This window comes from Sinohyriopsis cumingii, chromosome 12 (assembly GCF_028554795.1).
Source record: "Sinohyriopsis cumingii isolate HCF-2022 chromosome 12, ASM2855479v2, whole genome shotgun sequence".
Lineage (NCBI taxonomy): Eukaryota > Metazoa > Mollusca > Bivalvia > Unionida > Unionidae > Sinohyriopsis > Sinohyriopsis cumingii.
In genome coordinates, this window is record NC_142972.1 from 57,725,180 (window position 1) to 57,749,855 (window position 24,676).

General features: G+C 35.6%; 1 protein-coding gene and 1 long non-coding RNA gene across 2 annotated transcripts; both read left to right on the forward strand.

Annotated features, from left to right (window-relative positions):
• Positions 1–160: 160 nt before the first annotated feature.
• On the forward strand, positions 161–24,031 carry LOC149786529 (uncharacterized). Its single transcript, XR_016424955.1, has 3 exons — positions 161–381; positions 5,868–6,153; positions 23,797–24,031. It is a non-coding gene; the product is annotated as an uncharacterized LOC149786529 (long non-coding RNA).
• LOC149786530 (uncharacterized) lies at positions 7,129–17,649 on the forward strand. Its single transcript, XM_089977032.1, has 2 exons — positions 7,129–7,586; positions 16,237–17,649. The coding sequence occupies exons 1-2, from the start codon at positions 7,337–7,339 to the stop codon at positions 16,794–16,796; spliced, it is 810 nt and encodes a 269-aa protein (XP_089833158.1). The 5' UTR covers positions 7,129–7,336; the 3' UTR covers positions 16,797–17,649.
• Positions 24,032–24,676: the final 645 nt, after the last annotated feature.

Below are 24,676 nucleotides of genomic sequence, written 5' to 3' on the forward strand. Positions count from 1 at the left end.
CGTTTTCATTGGTACCACAACTTGAGCTTAGTCACGTGTAAGAACTTGTTGGGGCAAGACGACTGACAATAATGTTGCAGAGGTTTAAATAACAATGCTATTAAAATTTGTACAATTCTTATTTAAAACACTTCTTATTCTTCACTTTTCCCAACGTAGTCTTAGAAATATAATTACATTCACGACCCTTGGACGGAGTATTTTGACGGTCGGATTAGTGAGAGAGAATGAATGGTTTAAAGGCATTAAGATCGTTTTTATCGCACATTTATTTTCATTATTAAGTACTCTGCGATGCAACAGTAGTGAATTATTATTCGTGTCAGATGACAGGATTTCAATTGAACTATGTTCGACCCAATACAGATGTCTCGCTGCAAGGTAAATATTTTCATAAAAAAAAGGTTCTTTTTTGTGGGGGAGGGGTCACCAAAAGAATTTGACATATTAAAATTAAAGGGATAAATACTCTTTAAAATGGCGTAAAACGCAAATATAAAATTAACCGAGCTTCTCTATATTCGAAACTGCAAGATGTAACTTTGGGCTTTTCATTTTCTCTCTCTCTCTCTCTCTCTCTCTCTCTCCAGTTAATGAATTTAGTAAAATATATAATTAATGTTTTTTTCAAGTGAAATAAACGTGCACAAAAGTTCTAAGAATGGAAACAAAATTTATGGATGATGGTGAAGGTCGTCAATGTAAAAAAAATTAAAAAAAAGGAAAACACACACACACGTGATTTTATATTTTTTATATTTTTACATCAACCATTGTTCTTTACCTGCATGATACTTATGGGGAAAACAATTCGATGGATTTCAAACAGACTTTTAAAGCATGGGTTTCCCGCAGAGGTGACGGGTCAGCTGCCCCGACACCCTAATATTACAAATCCAGTGTGGACGATATAAATATCACCTCTATCGGCCTTCAGCCTTATTACATAACTTGCCTAATTACTAATTATCTATCACAAATGGAGTTAGTCCAAGTTCGGTGTTCGTAGTTGTATGGTGTTACATAAGGTGGGTCAGTACGAAACGGTTATCAGAGCAGAACTGTTGATAAGACCATTTTAAGATTGAGGAGGTGCTATCGAGCGTGACATTTTTTTTTCTTTTTTTTTTTTTCTCGTTTAACCTGGAGATTAGGTATTTTTATAACTAAATATAGTGGTTAGCATGTTGTCTTTTTTTTTGTTTTTGTTTTTTTTTTTCTATTCCAAAAAAAATCATTTGCCTTGGCAAAAAAAACAAAATCTTTTTTTCTTTCTTTTTTTATAATCATGTTCAAACGCTCTGATGCCAATCCCCGAAAATAAGATCATAATTCCCTTTTCAATTTGACCGCTGTTGTCTAGTGGTTAGAGCGTCCGCCTCGGATGCGGGAGGTCACGGGTTCGTACCCCGACCGAGTCATCCCAAGACAACTATGGTACTAACAGCTGCCTCGCTAGTCGCTCAGCATTAAGAGGTTAGTGTTAGGACTGGTGTCAGGAGAATGTGACTGGGTGGGACATCATACTAAATGTCTGCGGCATGATGACCAAGTGCTGGACATAACTGTAAGCTGCCATATTGCAGACATCGTAGCGACATGACTGAAAAATTGTCAAGGCTACGTTAAAAATCCAACACATGCTGCATATTGTGGGTACAAAGCGTTGGAAATGTTCTCACAACTTGGGTTAGAATACGTCAAATTTCTAAAAATTTAGATCCGTAATATCTCGGAAATTAATGATTTGGTTTTACTTTCTAATTGTCTTTAGGTTATAAAATATTAGTAAATATAATAATTCTGTCGAATTTCGTTGGATGCCTTAGACTAGTTTAGCGCAAATTTAGCAGTTGTTATCATTATGCCAGAATGTTTACGGTAAAGAATGCACACTATCTCCTACTGTGCTGTTGTTCATTCTTTGGATCAGAGTCGTACATCGCCCGTTGGGTGTACACTAGTCCGATACATCAACCCCACAAATCTGTGTTGATACTGATGGATGAACATCAATATTATCACAGGTGAAGGGCTGATCTATCGACCTAGGTATACACGACTGGTTATTTAGTATACGTTTGCGTGCTATTAATTTATGCGAGCATCCGCTATTACCGTGCCAGCAGAGCGAGCCGCAAAAAGCAAAGGCTCCGCAAATACCTCCGTCTGTCTTCTTCCGTACTGTCTGCTTTACGTATGGGGCGCTGTAGGTGAAATTTGTTCCAACGAAAAAGTAGTAGTTTAAATTTCTGTCTCACATGTCGAGAATTCCAATTTCGCATGTTGAATCAAATTGTCGATGTTGAAAGTTTTTTAATTTTATCTTTATAATTACTTAGCGGTTGTTGAAGATTCCATTTTCTATATCGACTTTTTACATTTTATCGGTTGAAATCCACAAAGGTGGTTGAAATTTAAATATAGTTATGCTGAAATTCCAGTTTCACATTTTGAGTAAAATTTATTTGCTATGTACGTTTCAGTTCATATATCGAGTTCGAAGATTTTATCTTTTCAGTTACAAGGCGGTGGTTGAAAGTTATATATCATATGTCGAAGTTTTGAATGTTATGTTTTAGTTATACAGCGCTAGTTGCAAGTTCATTTCCAATGGCGAGAATTCCAGTTTCACATGTTGAGTCGACCTGTGTGTTGATATTTTCTGTCATCCATACATACGTTGTTTTATGACATTTTATTAATTTTGTTTTGTCCATAAATTTGAAGATAAGACAAGAACGGATATGATATTTCAAATATTGCTTCTAATCAGAACACAAGTAAATATTACACGATTTAAGGACACTAACTGTCATGTTCCTCGAGTATTTAAGCAAGAAAATCTCTTCCAAAACTTCCATAATGACAATTTCAACCTGTCAAAGCTTTTTTCTTCAGTTTCCTCTTTTATGTCCCTGTAGAGTCGATTTTCGTCACCAAAATATAAAGAACCATTGTTTGTTTGCGTTTTATAACTAATTAATAAGTTATGTTTGTATTCGATTAAAATTAAAGGTTACATGGCTGTCTATTGTTTGTAGCATCATGTTGTAAAAAGTGATCGTGATAATTGTTTGGGTTGCGTGTGACAAATATTTTCACTCTATCGAACACTTCAGGCAATAAAAAGCTTTTGTGACTCAAAAGTATTTCCTTCGGGATCTAATAAGGGTGTAAAGGTAAGCCCCATCACTTGCAAGGTGTGTGGGTTGTCTACGTGATGATCGCCCTTGGTGTTATTGCCCAGATCGAGTAAACTTATTGGTGGAATAAATGGAGATCTGAGCAGATATATAGAAAAGAATTACACAAGCCCCGTACGAAAAGGATCAAAACAGAATCAATTACATAAACACTGGAGATAATACAATATATTAAGAAGATACACTTCTTTGGAATAAATCTTTCACCGAATTTCAAAACACACATATATTTATCAAACAGCCGATCTGTTTTACTGATAGAATTAGTTATCATACGATCGAGTGAACAATCGAAGTCGTTGCCTTGTACAATTGCATAACCTGATTAGCTCGGGTTCTCTCCAATTTCACTGAAGCTGTTCTCTGTCCTTTCGCTCCTTCTTTCCTTCCTTTTTCTTTCTTCTATCTAACCTTCCTACTGCTTCGCCTCCCCCCGGTCCTCTTTCTTTGTGTGAGTAGGTGGATATGTAAGCATGTAGATACACAGCTACTTGATTGCGTCAGTGCGTAGGTACGTATGATGATATGTCGGAAGAGCTATTTCCCCCTTTTAAAATAAATAAAAAGATATCTAGATTTTTTCCGTCGGCTATCCTATTGTGAATAGATCATTCCTCCCCCTCCCGTTATGAAATCTTACTATCGGCATTCAAACAGATACCAAATGCTATTTAGTCGGGCCAAGCATGGCAGACCAAACGATCCGAGTTTCATAAAATTAATGTACTTCCTAATAGCTATAACGGTTCCACTTGGGTCTTAATTACACAAATGATTGAATGAAATTCGTTACAGGTCGTAATTACGCCATTTCAGCGAATACACACATGCAAGTCTTTATCATACGTGAAATCATTTAAGATCGGTAAATTCAAACGGATTCCCGTAACTCATGCCAATAACGTTTATACATGAATTCTTAAAATACCCAATTCATATACAAACAAGACGACAATTCGAACAATTCGACAATCTTATGTAAAAAAAGATTATTGTACGAATTCCTATATATATAAACTCAACACAGTTATACTCATATCAAGAGAATTGATTTACGAATTTAATCAAACTAAATTCATGCACACATTATCAGATAATTCAAGCAAAACATTATATTGGCATACACGAATTCAGGAAATTTTGACACACGTACTTGTGCTTTCAACATTTTTCTCTACTTCCGCCAAAATTGTGACCGTTGAACTTTCCAATCTCTGGTCCCTTTTTGAGAAATGTTTTACGAGACAGAATATCTTTAAAATTCCTCTCAGAGTCCACGTACGTTTACTCTTGCAGCAAAGCTTAGACTAATTAGATTTTTTCGATGTGACGATATTTACAACTAGGAAATTTAGTGTGGGAAACACGCCTCTTATTTATCGTTACCAATCTGGATTAAATGTATTTACCGCCTTTTATAACTAGGAGCCACATCTGGGGTCAGTTTGACCTTCTTCGTTGCAACTAACGGTTTATGGAAATTTTCCATTTTTGAGAGTTTCACTATGAAATCGAAGTTCAACCGTGTCCCTAATAGTCCGTCTGGCTACTATATAAACAAAAGTGTAATTAACCTCACTACCGTTCCCGACCAGACATTTAGAAATTCTTGCAGTAGAGCGATTTAACAAGCGCCTGTCTCCACAAATCTAATTAATTGTTCTCTGGTCTCAAACTAATGTGTTCTTCATAGATCAACAGAAAGGTCATGGTAATTATCACCACTACCACCCAAACAAAATGGGACATTAAATAATAATCTCACGATCCAAAAGGCACCTGATTTTTATAATGAATTCCAGGGGGGATCGCGTAATATGGTTATGGGGAGCTTCTGACATCTTACTGAAGTACTTAAGCAAGAAATTATGGATATTTTAACGATCAAACTTTATATTAAAAAAATTTAAAAAATTGTTATAAAGGAAAAATTCTGGTTGTTTCACGCTCATTGGGGGAGGGGGCGACACTGGCTACACAACTCTACCGCCTCTTTTTGAATTACTGCTGGGTTAGTTGGTTGTTTCTTTTTTTTTTTTTTGCATGCCCGGGCCTAGGGTGTGCAGGGTCCATGGCAGCCAGCGGGGCCCAAGGCAACAAAAGCGACGAGCGGGGCCCCCAATCAAAAAATAATTGCATTGCGGAGTTGATTTCCTGAAAACGTGGGGACCAAAGCGGTTGCTTCGTTCGCCTTGCCCTAGGGCCGGGCCTGTTTTTTTTTTTTTTTTTTTTTTTTTGGGGGGGGGGGCTGTTTTATTGTTGTTTTGTTGGTGTGTCTTTTATGTTTTTATTGTATTTTTTTTTTTAGTTTTCTTCTTTTTCTTCTGCTTTTTCTTCTTCTTCTTCTTCTTATTATTATTATTATTATATTATCTTCAAATTGGTATTTGATTTGCAAATTTGAAAAATCTAACGTTTCGTACGTAGTTCATCCATTGTAAAGAAAATTAACGTTTACGTTTGTGACAATGAAAGGGGCATTATGTTGAGAAAGCGCCTGGCATAATAAATAAATAAATAAATAAATAAAGCCTGACGCAGTCAAAACGTCCGGCCCAAGTGTGACTTTACAAAGCTGTGCCGCTTGTGGCACATTTGTGTACATTTTGTTGCAGATAACAATTTTAGTGCATTGATTTATTTGTCGCAACTTTGCTACAGCCCTGCACTCGCCAAGAATCAACACCAAGTAGGATGCTTATGGTGCATATAACCCTTGATAAATTGGACTAAACACAAGGAGGTCAGTGCCTGCATGTTGAAACCACATCGAACACAGTGGATGGAGTACTGAAGGATAAAAATAAGATATAGTGAAATACTTGAAGCTGATATAGCTGGTACCCAACCAGATGCATCTACAGATTTGTATTGCTCCGGCACTAACACTGCCAGAGGAACCAACCAAAAAGAAAATGAAAGCAGCCTCTCATTATAAGAATTCCAGGTAAGAAATGTTATATTAAAATGTGAACATAAGTCAGTGGATACAGAGACCAACACGTAGATCTCCGTTGTTTTCCTCCGGACAATTCCACCACCAGTAATGTCAGGAAAAAGAGCGGAGATCTACTTGTTGGTCTGCTGGAGACATTGTTTAGGCAAGGTTTTGTTTGTTTTGTTTTGTTGTTTTCGGGCGGGGGTGGTGGTGGAGGTGGCAGTCGTTTCGCACTATCACAAATCACATGATCATCATGCCATGACATCATTATAAATTACATGTAGTGTTATCAACATCACACAGAATAAAAAAAAGGTGCTGGAATAAATACAGAAGGACACATAAAACAATGTCCTCAATACTGAAGGGAATTTCTCGACACAGAAAATGATATTTTCAAATATCGACGTGTAATTCAACAAATACAATTTAAAAACTTGTCAGATGCAATGAAACATTGAAAATGAATCACTTCACACAGCGTGTGAAAACGGAATTCACAACGTCAACATTGAAATTTCAACAACCGCTGTAACAGATAAAATCTATTTTTTAAAAACTCGACAAAGAAAATGGAACTTTCAAACCGACTCCATTTAATTCAACAGATGAAGCTGCAAAACTGGAAATATAAAATGCAACTTTTAACACTAACAATTTGACTCAATATGTCAAATTGGGATTCTCGACTTTAAGACAGTGGAATTTTATCTGCAACTTTCTCAGCGGACCGGCTTTTATCCCCTAAGGCGCCTCGTCTATTAGAACACTAGTACAGCTGTTCGAATCATGGACAATACAATCAGCGTCTGACAGTTTCTAGAAACAGCAGTAAACGTTCTTGCACACGTTCCTTCTCCTGTCGTTATTTTTCCACCACGTGCTCTTAGCGTGAACACACCAAGTAGCCAATCAAAATGCTCAAAACGTCTGTGTTTTTATATGATTGGCTGCCAAATGAATGCAGTACATAATGCATATACGGCGTTTCGTCATTGCTAACTCTAAGTGATACAAGGAGGGAAAGAGCTAACGCCATAAAATTATATAAATTCTTTCTTCAAGTTAGTTCGACGCAAGAAAATTGTTTCCATAAAAGATTTATCAATATTACTAATTGAAATCTCTGTCTCTCAGAAGTACTTGCACATAAAATATCTGTTAAGGTTTTCATTTTCAGAAGATAGCAATGTTTCAATACGACAACCTCCGTCAAAACGAAGAATTCCAGCTTGGAATCTGGAAAGATGACGAAGATGAAAACTACCTTAGAAATCTTTCCGTGTATGCCACTGTTCGTCCGCACGACTTGAAACTTCTTGAGGGTCAAAGAATTTCTGACCTGCTTAGAGTTTGGAATTTGCAAGAAGAAAAATCCAGTTGTGATGAGGGTTTGAAGGAGAATTACGATCTGAAGGAGCATGAACTGCAAGTGAAAAGTGAGTAATGTTATTCATATTATTATTCTAATCACATTCTCTAGTTGTTGAAAAATACTTGGCATCAGACGTAAACATTTTATACCTCCTAGATCAACCAGAAAAGCACGCATGTCTAACTTGAAATTTGACCATTAAAAGAGAAAAGAAACAAAATTGCATGGACGCATTGCATATGCATATATATATATATATATATATATATATATATATATATATATATATATATATATATTCATTCTTCAGAAGTATAATTTTTGCGCGTGCCATTTATTTCATTTTCTAATATCTCGCGTTACGAGATGGCCTTAAAATTGGTAAGTAGAAAAAGAAGATAATTGGTTTCTCTTAAAGTTTCATATAATTATGAGGAATTGTTTAATCATGTTTCACAACAAAGTTTGCATGTACAATTCTGAGATTATTATTTATTCATACCTGTAATCAGGCCAGTATTGTGGGGATGAAATAGTTTTACGTTCAGTTTGGGGGGGGGGGAAATAAAAAAAAGAAAGATATAAAAATATTCTTTTCTGTTATGATTTTACAGACTAAATTTTGAGAACGATTAGACCAGTGATTCTCAAAGTGGGCGGTACCGTAAGCTAGGGGGCGCTGAGGATAACCAAGTGGGCGGTGACCCGAAAGAATTAGGGAACCACTAGTGAACAAGTGAATCTCTGCTTTTTTTCTTCTGACATTAAGGTATAAGAAATGTCAGAAGAAAAACAGCGAGCTAATTGTTGATCGTACGTCTTGTACCTGACTTTTTTTTTAAACAATGCAATTGCATCAGTATGCAGAATTTCATTAGCTACACTATGAGAACAACAGTAATAAAATCAAAAGTATCAAATGTACGAACTAATACGATAAAGTAATCTGCTAATTGTACAATTGCTTTGCATGTAACAACAATATAATAATGTTTAAAAAAGTGAAAATAGTTTATAATTTCCAATATATAAACATACCATTACAAATTATGTGAAATATCTGTGAGGTGATTGGCACACACAGGTGCGTGACATGGCCGGGGCGAGTTGTTAACAAATAGTGTACTTGGTTGACCTAATTCGTTGTGCTAGTATGTACAGTATGTGGAATTTTCATTCATTAACTGACGTGGACTTCGGTTCTCGGAAGCATTACAAGTAGTTAACAACATTGCCAGTTGGGACCAGAACCGATACCAAAGTGCGTTACATGCAGGCATTGCAAATGTGATTGATCACACTACTGGACCTGATGATGACAATAATGATATGTATCATGAATTAAAGCCGTGTTCTCCGTCATTTTCCTTTTTTCCCCTTATTTTTCTTTCTGACATGACTAGTGAAGAGAACCTGTTGATCTAGTTATTCACATTAAAATAGTGTGGGAAGGAAGGAAAAATGCAGGGTGATTTTGAGAAAAAATGCAAACATCGTAAAAAGTAGTTTTGGTTGGTTACAACTCTTTGATCTTAACTAAGTAACAGAAAAAAGCAAAACCAACAAGTATAGTAAAATTCAACAAATAATTTATTTTCCTAGAATTCAGAGTGAAAACTTAAAAGAAAAATTGTGGTATTGTAAATAAACTCCCAAATAGTCCAACAGTTCTATCACAGATTCAAAAGTATAGTGTTATCAATGATTTCCAGTGGTATTTAGAATAAATTCCGATCTTGAATGTGCTTATTTGCTAATAGTCTTAAATGTGCTGATGAATTATTAGTCTTACTTGTGTTGATGTACTAATAGTTTTGCTGTATCACAGAGATATATACTCTCTAGAACATTTTTGAATGAATTCACAATAATCCCAAAATAATGTTTTAAGTCCAAAAGTCAGCATTTTGTAATTGAAATGAATAATTTAAATAAACAAATCAGGAGACTGATTCCACTAGATAGATGTTAAAATAGGGGTGAATAATTCTGATGTAAATAATCTTAAGAAAGAAAGAAAATAACTTAAGACACAATAAAATGACCAGTATGAGAGTCAAAAGTTCATTCCCAGAACATTCTAAGTTGTAAACAAGGTCATATCTTTTACTTAAATTTAGCAAAAAACTTAACAGATATCAAGTGGACCAGGAATTTCCTAGTGGAAAAGAAATGTCCTGACCTCAGATCCAAGTAAACATTTTTACAACTGTTATCTTCATGTTTAGTCTATAATCATGAGCATAGTCAGGTATGTAATACGTTGTTTACAAAATGATCAGTACAATATACACTCATGGACAAAAGCTTAACAAGGTATCGATATGCATAACAAGGTCTACTAATCACAGTGCAGTAAAGCTTATGGTATGGTCTGTTGTTTATCATTTGTACATTGAGTAGGACATTTTCTTGTCACCATTTCTCCAAAACTACTTGGAAGTTTGCCTTCAAACTTTACAAGCACAATCATCACATGGTCTAGTTGGCCATAAACAAAAATGGTGCTGCTCGGATATCCAGTATGGCCAAACTAGCAGCCATCTTCAAAATCTTGACGCTACTACTCCTTACTGAATGATCATCTGAACTTTTCATCATTACTCCTTCAGAATGTATGCTTGTATCAACACATGGTTTTCACTAAGAGACTTTTTTAGTATCTGGCTGGTCATCAATAAAATTGGTGCTGATCTGATGTCCAATATGACCGCCATGACAGTTGTCCTAAAAAATCTTTTATTACTACTCTTACTGCATGGAAAGTTAAATCTTCAATAGTATGGTTCTCTCTATTCCATTCCAAATGGATGGCTATATCTACATGGGGTCTTCACCGATAGACTTCTTTTGATACCTACTTGGTTCTAAATGAAGATGGTGCCAGTCTATTTCATTCAAAATGGCTGCCACAACAAATATCTTGAAAATCCTGTCACTAAGATAATCATTATTATACGAGTTTTCACCACGAAACTTATAATGCTGTCTGCTTTGTCCTAAATGAAAATTAGTGCTAACCCGACATCCAATTTATGTACCACCACATCTGCAGACCCTTTGAGGTACTCATGTATTATCCACAATCTGAAGAAGAACAAACCCCAAGTTCAACAGAATGATATCAGTGGCCTATCTTTCTCAGTTATTGTGAAAAGCTTTCTGAACAAATAAAGAACAGCATGATTGAAAATTCACAACAAGAACAGAAAACATTGTGAAGACATAACAGTTTATGTATTTCTGTAGGATACATTTGGGGCTTGAAATATGTGTGTCACTGTGCTTTGGTAATCATTTATACTTGTTATTGTTTAATCATTACATTGTTATACAAAGTTAATTCTTTTGCTTTGTTGGATATGTTTAAGAGGTCTTAATGGTGATAAATGTGTAACCCTTCACTCACCCACCCCTAGTCCCCTCCAATTGCTTGAAACTTAAGCCAAAGCCTAGAGGGAGCTGTGATGCATGATAGTTCACTTAAGCTAATAACATTCTTCATTTTCGTGTAAGCATGGGACAGACAATAGGCATATAATCAGTTTTGTAAACAATGGCAAATTATAGATATTGGAGTTGTACTAATCTCTCTGGATGAAAGTTGGATCAGATGCATAAATGTATCAGAAAGCACCAATCTTACCTTTGATTAGAAGAGAATCAATATCATTTGATTTCTTGCATTTGACCTGGCTTGTGTTCAGTTGCCTAGGATGGCCTAGTTGGGCAGCCTATCTGTGTTCTGGGGAAAGACACTTGGCTCCCACTGTTCTGCCATGATAAAGCATGTAAAAAGTGCCATTAAAGCCAACAACACATATCACATTGTTTTTTATGAAAATGGAGATTTATTGCCGTTTATTCTTGAAGACCTGGAGGTCAAGAATACAGAAAACTAGAGAAATTTAGCTTGAAAACTGATAGTCGAAATCCAGAAAATGAATGTCCAAGTAGAAGACCACACAGAGTGCTCTGTACACACTGAGAGAACAGACCAATTGTTTCATAGGAACATGCATTTGCTCCATCTAGGCTTTCTTCTCCCCATTCCCATTAAGACTTCTTTCTCCTCGGAGCTCATTTTGTTGCTTGCTACACACTGATTATTTACAGGACTTTCCATGATGAGTGAACAAGATCAGTTGCTTTGAGTGCAAAGGGATGTTACTATAAATAGGCCAGACGTACCATTTGCACGTGAAGTTGTGCAGTGGGAGCAAGGCTGAGGCTTCACGCCTGTAAGGTTATGGAATTTTCCATGCCGTTGATTATGACATAATTTTCCCTTCTTAGTATAAATAATTGTATGTCATCAATCTTTTAGTCACTGGTTGTATTTTTATGATAACATGATCATGACAAAATTTTTTGGTTAACATTTGCTCAATACTTTAAAGAGAAAACATTTCTTGATTCTCTCTGCTATTACAGACCATTGCTAAAAAGTGGTGTGGGAAATTATTTCCAAACCTAAGGATTTCAGAAATTATTGCTTGGAGAATACATGAATCTGTTATTTCCTCTTCTTTTTTTATTTGGGTAAAGGGTAGCTTACCCGGTTGCATGGCCAAGGAAGCCATGGTATGGCCCTTTGGTCAACATGTGCCAGCTGACTGGCTCACAGCAGCAGTTGCTACTTACATCTTTTCAAAACTACCAGACCTATTTCACCCAAACATGGCATAGAGCAACTTGGTTGAAGACTTTTCAGATTTGTTGAAATATGGCCTATCTACCTTTGAATAGAAAATACCTTTAAACTATATCTTTATAAATATGCTCGACAGAATTTGACAAACTAGAATTTGAAAGCAATTATCGTGGTATTAAAGACTTGGATGCTTGTGCAAAAGATGCTATCCCTATATCAAATATGGCTGCCATTACACAAACAGAAAAAGCTGTTTAACTACCATTTCTTTGAATCTGCAGAACAAGGATTCTGGCATGAGTTTTTTTAAATTTTTTATTTATTTGCATGACTGATTATAATCTGCCATAAAGATGGATCTCATTACTACAATTAGTGCAATCTTTAAATGACCTATTTTCCAAACGCTTTCAATAGAATTTGACCAAACATAACAGACAGCATTGTGGCATCAAACCTTCCAAGTGTACAAGTGAAACTGATCAACCATAAAATATGGCCACTATTTTTTAAAACAAAAATAATCACTATACAGTCAAATATGACAGTACTATGGCTTCAAGGGCTACATTCACAATCAGATATGACCACCATTACCAAAACTGGAAATAATTCAAGTGACTTGTTTATAGAATGATCTCTTGTCTGTTTATATTAAAAATATTAACTCTTCTCTACAACTGGATGACTATATTGTCATGAGGTTTTCACCTATACACTTCTTATGATAACTATTGGGTACTAAACAAAAGTGGTGCCAGTCTTGCGTACAACATGTTGCCACTGTCCTCAGTATCCTGTTTTAACTACTCCTGAATATGATCATTATGAAGTGGGGTTTATATTTTAAAAAAATCATGTCTGCTTTGTCCAAAAAGAATAACACAGCAGCCAATTTGAAATCTTTGCATCACTGAAGAGTATCAAAATGGTTTAAGCACTCAATATTTAAAAAGAAAAACTTGTTTTGAATTCCTGGAAATTCTTTTCGCCCAATAGTGCATCAGTCCCTTTGGAGGACTTGTGTTTACAGAAAGTAATATGGAATATAGGGCTTTTTTTAAAGTTTTCCCTTTGGAGGTCTTGTGTTTACAGAAAGTAATATGGATTGCAGGGCTTTTTTTTAAAGTTTTCCCTTTGGAGGACTTATGTTTACAGAAAGTAATATGGATTGCAGGGCTTTTTTTAAAGTTTTCCCTTTGGAGGACTTATGTTTACAGAAAGTAATATGGATTGCAGGGCTTTTTTTAAAGTTTTCCCTTTGGAGGACTTGTGTTTACAGAAAGTAATATGGATTGCAGGGCTTTTTTTAAAGTTTTCCCTTTGGAGGACTTTGTTTGCAGAAAGTAATATGGATTACAGGGCTTTTTTAAAAAAGTTTACACAAATGATGACAATCTGTCTGCAGATACAGCTGATCTTAATAAAATAGAAACTTTTACAAAGTGTTTCCAAACAACCATTTCATAGAATGTGACCACATTTGACTGAAAGCTTGATAGGTATGAAGTTCATACAGTTCTGCTGTTATGGCTGCCATTACTAAGAGTAGGAAAACATTTACAGACTTTATATTTAAGTAAATACTCTTCGGAATTTAACCAACTTTAGAAACATTTGTCACGGAATAGGGAGTGTTTCAATATTGGAAAAATTGTGCTGTGTGATCAAATGTGGATGACAATTTTTAAAGAAAGGAAACTTGTAAAAACAACTTGTCACATGCAGTTGACAGTACATTTAGCAAATTTAAACAGAAGGAATCCATTTAGCAAATTTAAACAGAAGGAATCCTACTGAACCTTAATTCTTGGCCATCTGCTCTTGCATTGTCTAATTGGTAGAAGTTGGGCAGGTGAGCAATGTTGAGCCTACTCGAGTCTCTTGTATTTTTTAAAGTATCTTTCCCAGCAAGTTGAAATTCAAAAAAAATTATACAAATGGTGCATCTTAGTTATGAAAATGCAATCAGTGACTTCAATCTTACATGAATACTCCTTAGCTTAATTACATGAATTAATTAGCTTAATTATATGTATTCATTCATTTTTCATATTTTGTTAGATAAAGTGGATTTTTAGAATTTTGATAGTACATGTATGTTGTCCCCTTTTGTATGAGTATTAATTCTCTAATAATGCAAATATAGTAGAAATTGGTAAAATCACTTCATTTATTCAATTTTGACCAGAACTTTCTTTTCGAGATGAAACTGGTTTTATTTCACAAAAGCAAACAGATCAAAAACTGACCCACACAATGGACATCTCTTCAACGCTTTGATAAAACTCCAAAATCTGCACACTTTAATGCATTCTGTAAAAACATCAACAAATAACTATACACTCACAGCATGCTCATTGTCGCTAAGGCTATTTGAAAATGTCTAAAAGGAATTGCAAAATATGTCCAAAATATTGTAGTACAGTTGTTTTTCATTCATTTGATAAGGAAATAAAGTCCTTAACTACTGAGCATGCTAGCTTCCTATGAGGATTTAAAAATAGGCAGGTGGTCCAACTTTTGGACAGTTTTAAAGCATTCATTTTGCAGTAACTATCGACTTTATTCTGCAGTGTTGTAATTAGCAGTTTGAAGCACACTTAATTTAATTCATTGTCAACTTGCATAAGCATGTTGCTATATGACTTGATTCTGTTTAATTTCTGTACTGTTATTTAAAAAATTCAATATCTTGGATTTAAAAAAAGCTTTTTGGGTTAGTACAATAGCCACACACACCAAAAGAAATAACTTCATCAAACGAAAAGCACAATAATTCTTTTAAGAAAACTTGCTTTTGCATAAAAATTAAATCGTTATTTATTGTGCACTTGAAAAAGTTGAAGGACATCATCATTAAATCTGGTCTTAGCAAAACGAATTTGTTCTATATTCATCAGACTGCAGAATACTGATCTGAATTTTGGTCATCATGTACCATACCCATATCTTGCAAGAACTTTAAAACCTACTAGAACATTTACATTTTGCCAGGAAAAACTGTTCAATTGTTTATAAAAATGAGAACAACAAATATGTGTGAAAATTGTACCTATATGGTATTGTGAAACATACTAGGCAAGAGACTTGTTTGACTGGTATTTCTGGTCCAGGCACCACGTCAGATTCATTTACAATCAGTGCATGCATATCCCATATGCCTAACGAAAATAAAACTCGTGGATGTGGAATAGAAGGAAAGCAAGTGAGATCAAGAAAACATGTACAAGACACCTTTTCATATCCATGTGGTGTTCAGACTAGAGTACAATCGTATCAAGTATTTGAGTCCTCAGACTTTGATGAAAGTATGGTTTTTACGGTGAACTAATAACGTCCGCGGAAGTATTCAGAATGATATAAAAATTAAACTTGACCATATGGTAAATAAAAGATAACATTTCACTTTTTTTACAAATCTGAGAGCAGTCCAATTAGCAATTGAGACTTGTATGTATTTCTACATTTTTTTTTACCTTAGTAACCAAGTAATAATTATCTCAACCAAGACCAATTTGTTTATTCCAACAATGTTTTTAGTTTGCTTTGTCAATTCATACAAGTCTAAAGAGTATAACATACCCAATAGAGTTGAGCAGAATAGATTTCATCAAGCAATTTAACTGATATAGGTAGACGTTTCTGTAAATATCTCGGCATGCAATAAATGGCAGGACAGAATGATAAACTTTCAAATCAGAAAATAGCACAACGCATTGAAACAGACTGTTTTCTTGCATCATTCAGTAGTAATCATCTTTTGTAAACTACCTTGAAAAAATCTATGCTTTCGTTAAGGATGTTTATTTTTTCTTCTTAGATTAATAAATCCTTTACCATGTTAAATACTAGTGAACTGTTGTGTATACAATTTTTTCCATACCTGTGATCTTCCTCCCTTTCTACCTGTCTCCTGCTTACAGTTTTTCATTTTCATAGCTTGGATTAACATTAGGAAATAAAACAAATTTATGTAGATCTAAATATCCCAAATGTATTTTTATGCATGTCTGAACATAGAAAAGATTTATAAGAATATTGCTCTTTTTCCTTGCAGGCTTTAACATAGACCGACGTATAACACCTTGTTTCCGTTACCGTGTCCGCTACATTGGGTCCTCTGAGTATCTGTTTGGTGGGGAAGCCAGACGTTTAGAAACCATTGGTCTTGGATATGCTAGACGTCTTGTCTTCAGTGGAGACAGTCTCAACCACAATGACTGCTATTTTTGGACAGACAGCTGTCCCAATGGATTTGCTTTTTGCATTGAGGCAGTTCAAGAGGGTGAAGAGTTCCTTGTGTACGATTCCAGAAACCGAATAGTTGGTGAAGTTAAAGTTCAGGCCATTGTTCAGCCAGAAATTGAGCAGGAGACAAAGATAGAGCCAGATGGTACTGTGGTGAAGCTGGTCTGTGTTCGATTGGGGTGTGCTGTTAAATACTTGCACAGTCACTCGGGAGGACTTGTAGATGTCCATCAGCCACAAGAAATTGAGGTCATCGAAGGTGTGGCTGAAGTGGCCAAACCTAGAGGGCAGAAGGAGGGATTTACAAGATGTATAACTAATGTCCACCTCAAGAGAATTGGGCCATGTTCCTTCCTTAAAGAGACATAAACTTGTTGATTTTGAAGGTTATATTGGCCTGTTCTCATTTCCTTCAAAGCACAAAATGATGACCACATGAATCTATGGTACAAATATTGTGATATTACACTTGTCAATGGATTGGTCACAATCCCAGTGTATTGGCCTATAACGTGCTCAGAACAGGAAAAGGTCTTTCTCTTGTAGGGGGCTTGATGCATAGATTTAGGTTTTATTGTCCACATTTTGCTAGTACTATTATACATATGTGCTTTTGTTTCCCTGCAAAAAGAACAACAAAACAGGGGGTAACATTAAATATATACTAGTTTTTACTTGTTTCATATTTTGATCTTGAAACGTGCTTTTGATGAAAAAAAGTTGTACTGTCAAACACAAGGTATAGTGTACATACTAAAGTGATAGCAACGAATACTCTTGTCATCATGCATATAAAATATTTAAAGGGCAAACACCGATAGCTGGACCTGTCAGAGTGGGCAAAAAAAACCCCAACATTTTTGTACTTATCTTAGAGTGCCCTGGAGGGTGCAAAATATTATGAGCTATATTTTTCACCTTGTCTTTTCTCTATTCATTTTGTAATATAGCCTGTATTATGATATTTACCTATTTTGTTAGTAATTTAAAACTTGTCGTGAAAGACCAGAATTTCTGCCAAATGATAAGGGTTTCTCAAGTGTGGCTTCTCATGATGGGCCATTACCCTTCAGAATTTATAAATTGATGCACTGAAAATCTGTTCTCACAGGACAGGTGGTCTCTTGTAGCATGGGTCTTTCAAGATAGGTTTTACTGTGCTGCATTGTTGGATTTTATTTTTAATTGTTTAGTATTTGATAATAAAAGATGAAATTTAAAACATTTTGTATGTGTTGTAGATCTCGTTATCTTCATTTGAGGGTTTTGTAAATATCAAGGGAGAGGCAGAAGAAAACTTTAACAATTTAAAATAGATGTCTAGTTTGTAGTTAGTGATTTTTTAATGAACTATTTCTAATGCAAACACAAGAAATGGAAAATTTGATAATCAACAAACAGAATTTTTCAAAATGCATCTCCTGATTTAGCCGAGGGCAACCAATTGCAGTCCATATTCTCTTGCATCCTGAAGATTGGACCTTTCCTTTTGCAACAAATTGGATGATCGAACCTTTTTTGGGTTACAGGTTACAATGCCATACACCAATTGCAAATATGCACAAGTTTCATTTAATGTAAATGATGCCTGAAATTTAATCTGATGCTAGAGAGAGAGTGATCCACACATACATGTGCATGAAACATCTATATACCATATGGTTATTTTACAAATGTGACGTTTAGACCAAAGCAACTTGTGGGGTTGCCTGATAAATATTGTCCATGCATCCGTTGGCACTGTTCCTTCTAAACTACTTTGAAGGATTGTCATGAAACTTGACACTCATATTCATCCTATAGTTCTAGTTCGACCAGACTGAAAGCAGTGTTGTTTTGACATCCAGTAAGACCACCATTGTGACCATATATATATAACCTTGTAAGTCTCCTCTTGAATAGATGGTCAAAGCAACATGGAGTCTTCACTAAAATACCTATGATGATGTCTGCTTAGTCCTAAATGAAAATGGTGCTAATGTGGCAACCATCTTGAAAATCTCATTATTACTACTCCTACTTGGATGGTCATATCAATGTGAAGTTTTCACAACAGGACTTCTTGTGTCTGGCATTTCCTAAATGAAAACGGTACCAGTCTGGTGTCCAGTATGGCTGCCATCTTGAACATTTTATTATTGCTCGTCTCATAATTGATCATCTTGTCAGCAATGGGTTTTTCACTGGAAGACTTGTGATGTCAATTCAACATCCGATATGGCCACCACAACAGCTATATTTTAACTCGGATCATCATTATGAGATTTAACTCTAGTTCTGTCCATAATTGGATGGTTATATTAGTATGGGTTTTCATAAACAGACTTTTATGACATCTAGATGGTTCTAAATGAAAATAGTGCTTGTTTATATCCAGTATTCTGCCACAATGACTGAATTACTAATCATTTTTGCTACTTTCCAGGACGGATGACTTGAAGTTTTCACCAAGTCTTAGATGAAAATGATGCCAGTCATACAGCCACTGACTGCTATGAAGACTCCTTAAAATGTTCAAGTCTCTAGACTCCCAGAATAGATCATCATTATGACATATAGTTTTCACCAAAAGACCTTGATGATATTTATTGTCCTAAATGAAAATTGTGCTAAGCTTATATCTAAATCATTGCACCACAGCAGCAAATTTGAAGAAAAAAAATTATCACTGAAAAATATCAGCAATGGTTGCAATATTCTATAGTTGAAAGGAAGAAATGGTCTTTTCTTAAATTCCTGAAAGATCTTGCTCAATAGAGCATCTGCACCTTTGAGTGAGTCTTATTTTGCATGAAATTACAGTAAAATGACCGATGTAGTGCTTGCTTGTAATTCGCTTTTGGAGTGGTCTGTCGTACTTCCATCCATTAGCACAAATTTATCACAACTAATTATCTGGAGGAATAACATGCAACTTTCATGCAAATTTCATCCCATAGTCTTGTTTGTCCTAAATGAAAACGATGCTGATTCTATATCCAATATGGCCAACACAGCAGCCATCTTGAAATTTTGTATAATGCTTCTGCTTCTGAATGGATGATCATATCAGTGTGAGGTTTTCACTGAAGACTAATTATGATGACAAGTTGGTCCAAAACTTGAGTGATACTAATCTTGTGTCTGATATGGTTGCCACAGTGGATCTATTGAAAATTTTGACATTGCTCCTGAATGGATGGTCTTGTCAGCATGACTTTTTTTTAAAACTAAGTAACGTCTAATTGATCTTGAAATTAAATGTTGCTGCTCAAACATTCAGTGTGGCTGACACTGTACTGAACTTGAAAATCTTGTCAGTACCCATACATTATAACTTAAGAAATTTCTCCGCAAAGACTTATTTTGATGTCTTGTTGGGGCTGATTAAAATTGATGCCATGGTAGCCATTAAAAAATCTTGTTATAGCAACATATCCTAGATGTATGTTTTTGGCCATGGTGTTTTTACCAGTAGACTACTTGTCGTGTCAAATTTGTTTCTAAATTGACATGGTGCTTGTCTGATGTTCATTATGGTTTCCATTTTGAAATCTTGTTAGTACTTGTCCAAAATGGACAGTCGGATTAACATGGGGCTTTCCACCATAAGAATTTTTATCATGTGTTGTTTGTCCTTTATGAAAATGGTGCCAATATGACATTCACATCAGCAGATTTGAAAATATTGTTAGTACTGAAGCATATCGGAGGTTTGTCCTTAATGAAAATTGTGCAATCTGACATCTACATCAGCTGATTTGAAAATAATTTTAGTGCTGAAGCATATCAGAGAAGGTTTAAACACTCGATACTTCAAAGGAACAAATAGTTTTAACTTGAATTCTATGAGATGTTTTTGTGGGGCAATAGAGCATCAGTCCTTGCAAGGGACTCTTGTTTCTTTAGAATTAAGCTTGCAGATGTTCATGGGTTACTGTTACCAAAGAACCAGACCCATACAAGTTTGTACCTACTGCTCTATCAGCCTAGTATTGTAGCATCTAGAGCAGGAGGTCGTTGGTTCATACTCGAGTAGAGTCATACCAAAGACATATTTTAAAAAATGGTACTAAAAGCTGCCTCGCTAGGCACTCACCATTAAGAGGTTAGTGTTAGGACTGGTCGGCCTGGTGTCGGGATAATGTGACTGGGTGGAACACCATGATACATGTCTGCAGCATGATGCCTCAGTGCTAGACATCACTTTAAGCCGCCACATTGCAGACATCTTTGCAATGTGACTGACTGTTAGAGCTACGTCAAAAATCCATATAACAGTAACACATATTTGTACCAATTGCACAAACACAAATGCATAAAGTAACAAAAACTAAGTAAATGTCATCTAAGTCTCTTGAGAGATTATTCCAAGAAATTGTGCATGATTTTCAGTCTTGTGGACCATTATTGATACAACAGCCCTCAAGAACATCTCGGTCTGTACTGAGCATGGTACTACAAATAAGAATAGCGGCTTACAATATTGGTCGAGGCATGCTAATCGTACTTTTAAGTGCATCCTCCCCTTCCCCACACCCAAAGGAAGTAAAAGAAGATGTGCAATGCTTTATATGCTTGTCCACTAATATGTTTTCAAGTTTATTTCAAGAACAGATAATTTCCATCTATGGAGCAGGAAAGCTCTGTCTCTGATATACACACATATTCTGAATATGATACCATGGACGTATAACATTCATTGCTGTTTTATTTAACATCTACCTTAAGGTGGAGCATGTGCGTTTGGTTGTGTTCTCTGCCCTTCTCTAGTTTACCAATTTTGTTTTTGGATACTAACTCTAGTTGTCAACCATCTACGACTACTGAATTTAACTGATGATTGCACTTGGAGCAAGGCAGAATCCAACTGATTTCGTACTTTTCGAATTCTTCTTCCACCAGATATACTATCAACCAAGTACCATCATGTGCAGAAAAATAGTGTTAAACCCATAACAACACGAAGAAAAGTCACCAACCCTATGGATTGTTTGCAAATGTGGTTATAAAAAAGATAGAAAGAAGGCAAACGATTTTGGAAATGATTGAAGTTCAGGGTCAATATGAAAAATAAAATAATGCTTTCCACAAAATAATCAGTTGCATCCAGTTACCAAACCAAATGGATGGCTTGGATATTGGGTATCAATGCCTTTAAATATCGTTGTAAAAAGGTCAAAGAGAAAGGTCACTTACCAATAGAAGAGTGATGGTTTCCGCACATAAACATTACATGTACTTCCATAACACTGATTTAGACCAAACTGTGCATGGCTTGCTATTGGTATATGGGAAGAAACATGTTGACTTTGAGGTGAGGAAGTCGAAGGTTATTGTTAGTGTGACTCCATGAATAGTGGTTTTCACATGGACCTGGACTAAACATGCAGATGACTTGGACTTGGGGTTGATGCATTTATTTTGAATCGAAAGGTCAAATATCAAGGTCACTGTGACTGAAAGAAGAATTGTTGTTTCTGTGCAAACATTTCAATTACCGAATTTCACCTAAGTTTGTGGTTGATTTTTATGTTGGGTTAGAATTAAGCCTGCGTGATTTTGGAGTCTACGTGTTAAAGATACATATCACTGTGACTGCATAATGGGGTTGTCAGCAAATACCTTTTGATGATGTCTACTTTGTCCTAAATGGAAACTGTACAATATGGTTGTCATGGTGACACTTATACAATCTTATTATTGAAGAATATCAGATGACATCAATCAATAGCAGTCAAAAAGAAGAAATAGTCTTATGAATTTCAGGTAATTCTTCTCGGCTAGTAGATCGATAATCCGTTTGAGTGCATTTTGTTTCAATAATGGAACATGACATACTTTATAAGCAACTTGTTGATGTGTACAAGGAATAAAAGCAATGACTAAAATAGGATTGCAAGTTAACACGTGGATTGTGTTGTCCCTAGGTCGATAAATCAGCCCTTCATCCGTGATGATATTGACAACATCGTCCATCAGTATCAACACGGATTTATAGGGTTGACTGGTATGATTATGTTGTCCCCTGAACCTTTCTAATTTTTAATGCACTGAGATAAGGGATTATTCTTGTTGTGTACTGTAATATAAATAATTTGGGCCTGTGCTTTTCTTGTTATATGCTATAATAGACATGACTTGGATCTCTGCTGTTCTGGTTACACCCTGTAATAGAAGAGATTTGGGTCTGTGCTATTCTCTTTACAGACTGTAACAGGAAAAGGATTTGGGACTATACTTTCCTCGACGAGTTTCTTGAAAAGCTGGAAAAACGCTGTGGTTAAAGACAACTATATCTTTTGATGATAATGGACAAAAATGCCTGTCTGATTCTTGTCACGAATGTTTTGTGCTATTAACTTTACTGTTCAAACATAATAACTTTAGCAGATGACCTATTTCTTGCATAAAGCTTTTATTACATCTCAATGTAATTATCCTTTTACGACATGTATTTTCTCTCTTGTTGTGGGGGTACTGTCAACATAACTGGAACTATTTTATTGTGTCGTTATTTTCCTAATTTAAATGCCTTATTTCCTCTTTCTCAATGTCTTTATTCTTTCTATGCATTTTGACTGACATGTTTCCTATGCAACTTGGTTAACTAGTTTGTGAAAACTAGTGAGAACCACAGAATGATTAGGGATGTGAGCTGTAGGGACAGGAAATAAAAACTAGAGGATAATTATCAGGCTTAACTATGCTAATGCAAATTATCACAGCACAAAAGTCTCAGCCAATCCGATTCAAGAATTTCAAGCACACTCCGTAAATTGTTGTCCACTTCAGACTCGGCATCAACCATTTTTCAGCTCAACATAGGAAGATTTCTCGGGGGTGGGAGAGGCTGTTTTTTTTCAGGTTAAAAAATTGGGGTGGGAGTTAAAGATTTAAATAAGGTCTGATTGAAGCTTCAGGGCATACTGAAGTCTGTCTTTTAAGAGATGTCACGAGAATAAAATCACTCCCACACTGATACGAGGAGACAAACATTATGGAAGCTATTTCAGCAGAAAATAGGTAAGAGTAACCTAAATGATATAAGATCAAGATTTGCTTCCCACAGGAACACATTTGTTATGAAAGTACAGAACTCGAACAATGCTGAGAATTGAGTAACAAAGAGTAGTTTCAGGAAGCTAACCAGAATGATGTCATGCCAGGATAACAGGTTAATCCTACATGTTCACTGTGTTGACTCTGGATCAAGTGGGATTGAACAATTTTGAATCTTCAATTATATTATTATTGTATAAAACACTGGTCTGGTTGAGAAATAATCTCATCAGACATGGAAAGAAGAACGCTACGAGACAAGAAACTGGGTCCCATTTTCAAATCTTATTAGCAGGTATAAATGATATTACTTGTGTTTTATTTACAGCCATTTCAACTACCGTGCCAAACAGTGATTTGGACAAGACAATCCATAAGCTGACACCGTTATCCAAACCGAGATTCCAACTCTTGCGGACAGAGGCGAGCTTTCAGTGGTCTGTAAAGGCGAGTGCCTAAAACCACTTGGTCACCTGGAACCCCATTTTCGCTAGCCAAGGTTCCCATATCTTAATCCTGTCTGCATCATGGCAGATCGATGTAAAATTTATAAATTAAATTTGCAAAAGAAAAGCCCAAATTTTTTTGTTTGAATTGCATTAAGTTCTCACTACCAATCCAAATGTATATTTCAAACAACGTTATAAAATTTTATAAAGACAAACTTTAGTTAGTTTCACTAATACTTAGTGTGTTTCGCTAATAACTTGTCAATGAAATGTCCATGGTGATTTGGTGATTCGTCAAGTCATGGACGATATTTGAGGGGGTTTTGTGGGTAGGGGGTGCATTTATTTTTCTCGTGTTGCCGAATCATTTGAGAATGTACAAGTTGCAGACAGGGACTTCATTTCAACATTTTCGGGGGCGGGGGGAACTTGATTTATGCAAATATCAACGCGCTGGTTCAGGCTGAATAACGGATTAGAGAGATACTAATAGAATGAACGTCATTTCAAATTTTTTTGTGGGGAGGGGAGCAAAACTTTACGTGCTTGTTAATTTTCGTATATAGGCGACAGCAATTTTACAGCACATGCAAATTTGGCAAAAGCCCCCATCCCCACCCCCCACGTCTCTGGTACAGGTACGTGTGAAAAAGAGCAGTCGTTTTATTATGCTTAAAAGCTCATAGATGATTGCATACAACAAAAATCTGACCAATGTACTTAAAATATCGGGTGTTGACCACACTTACGTCTAGACAC

Coding starts and splice junctions, on each gene's coding strand:
- LOC149786530 (XM_089977032.1), top strand. CDS start 7,337: ATGTTTCAATACGACAACCTCCGTCAAAACGAAGAATTCCAGCTTGGA. Junction 7,587..16,236: donor GCATGAACTGCAAGTGAAAA/GTGAGTAATGTT, acceptor TTTTCCTTGCAG/GCTTTAACATAGACCGACGT.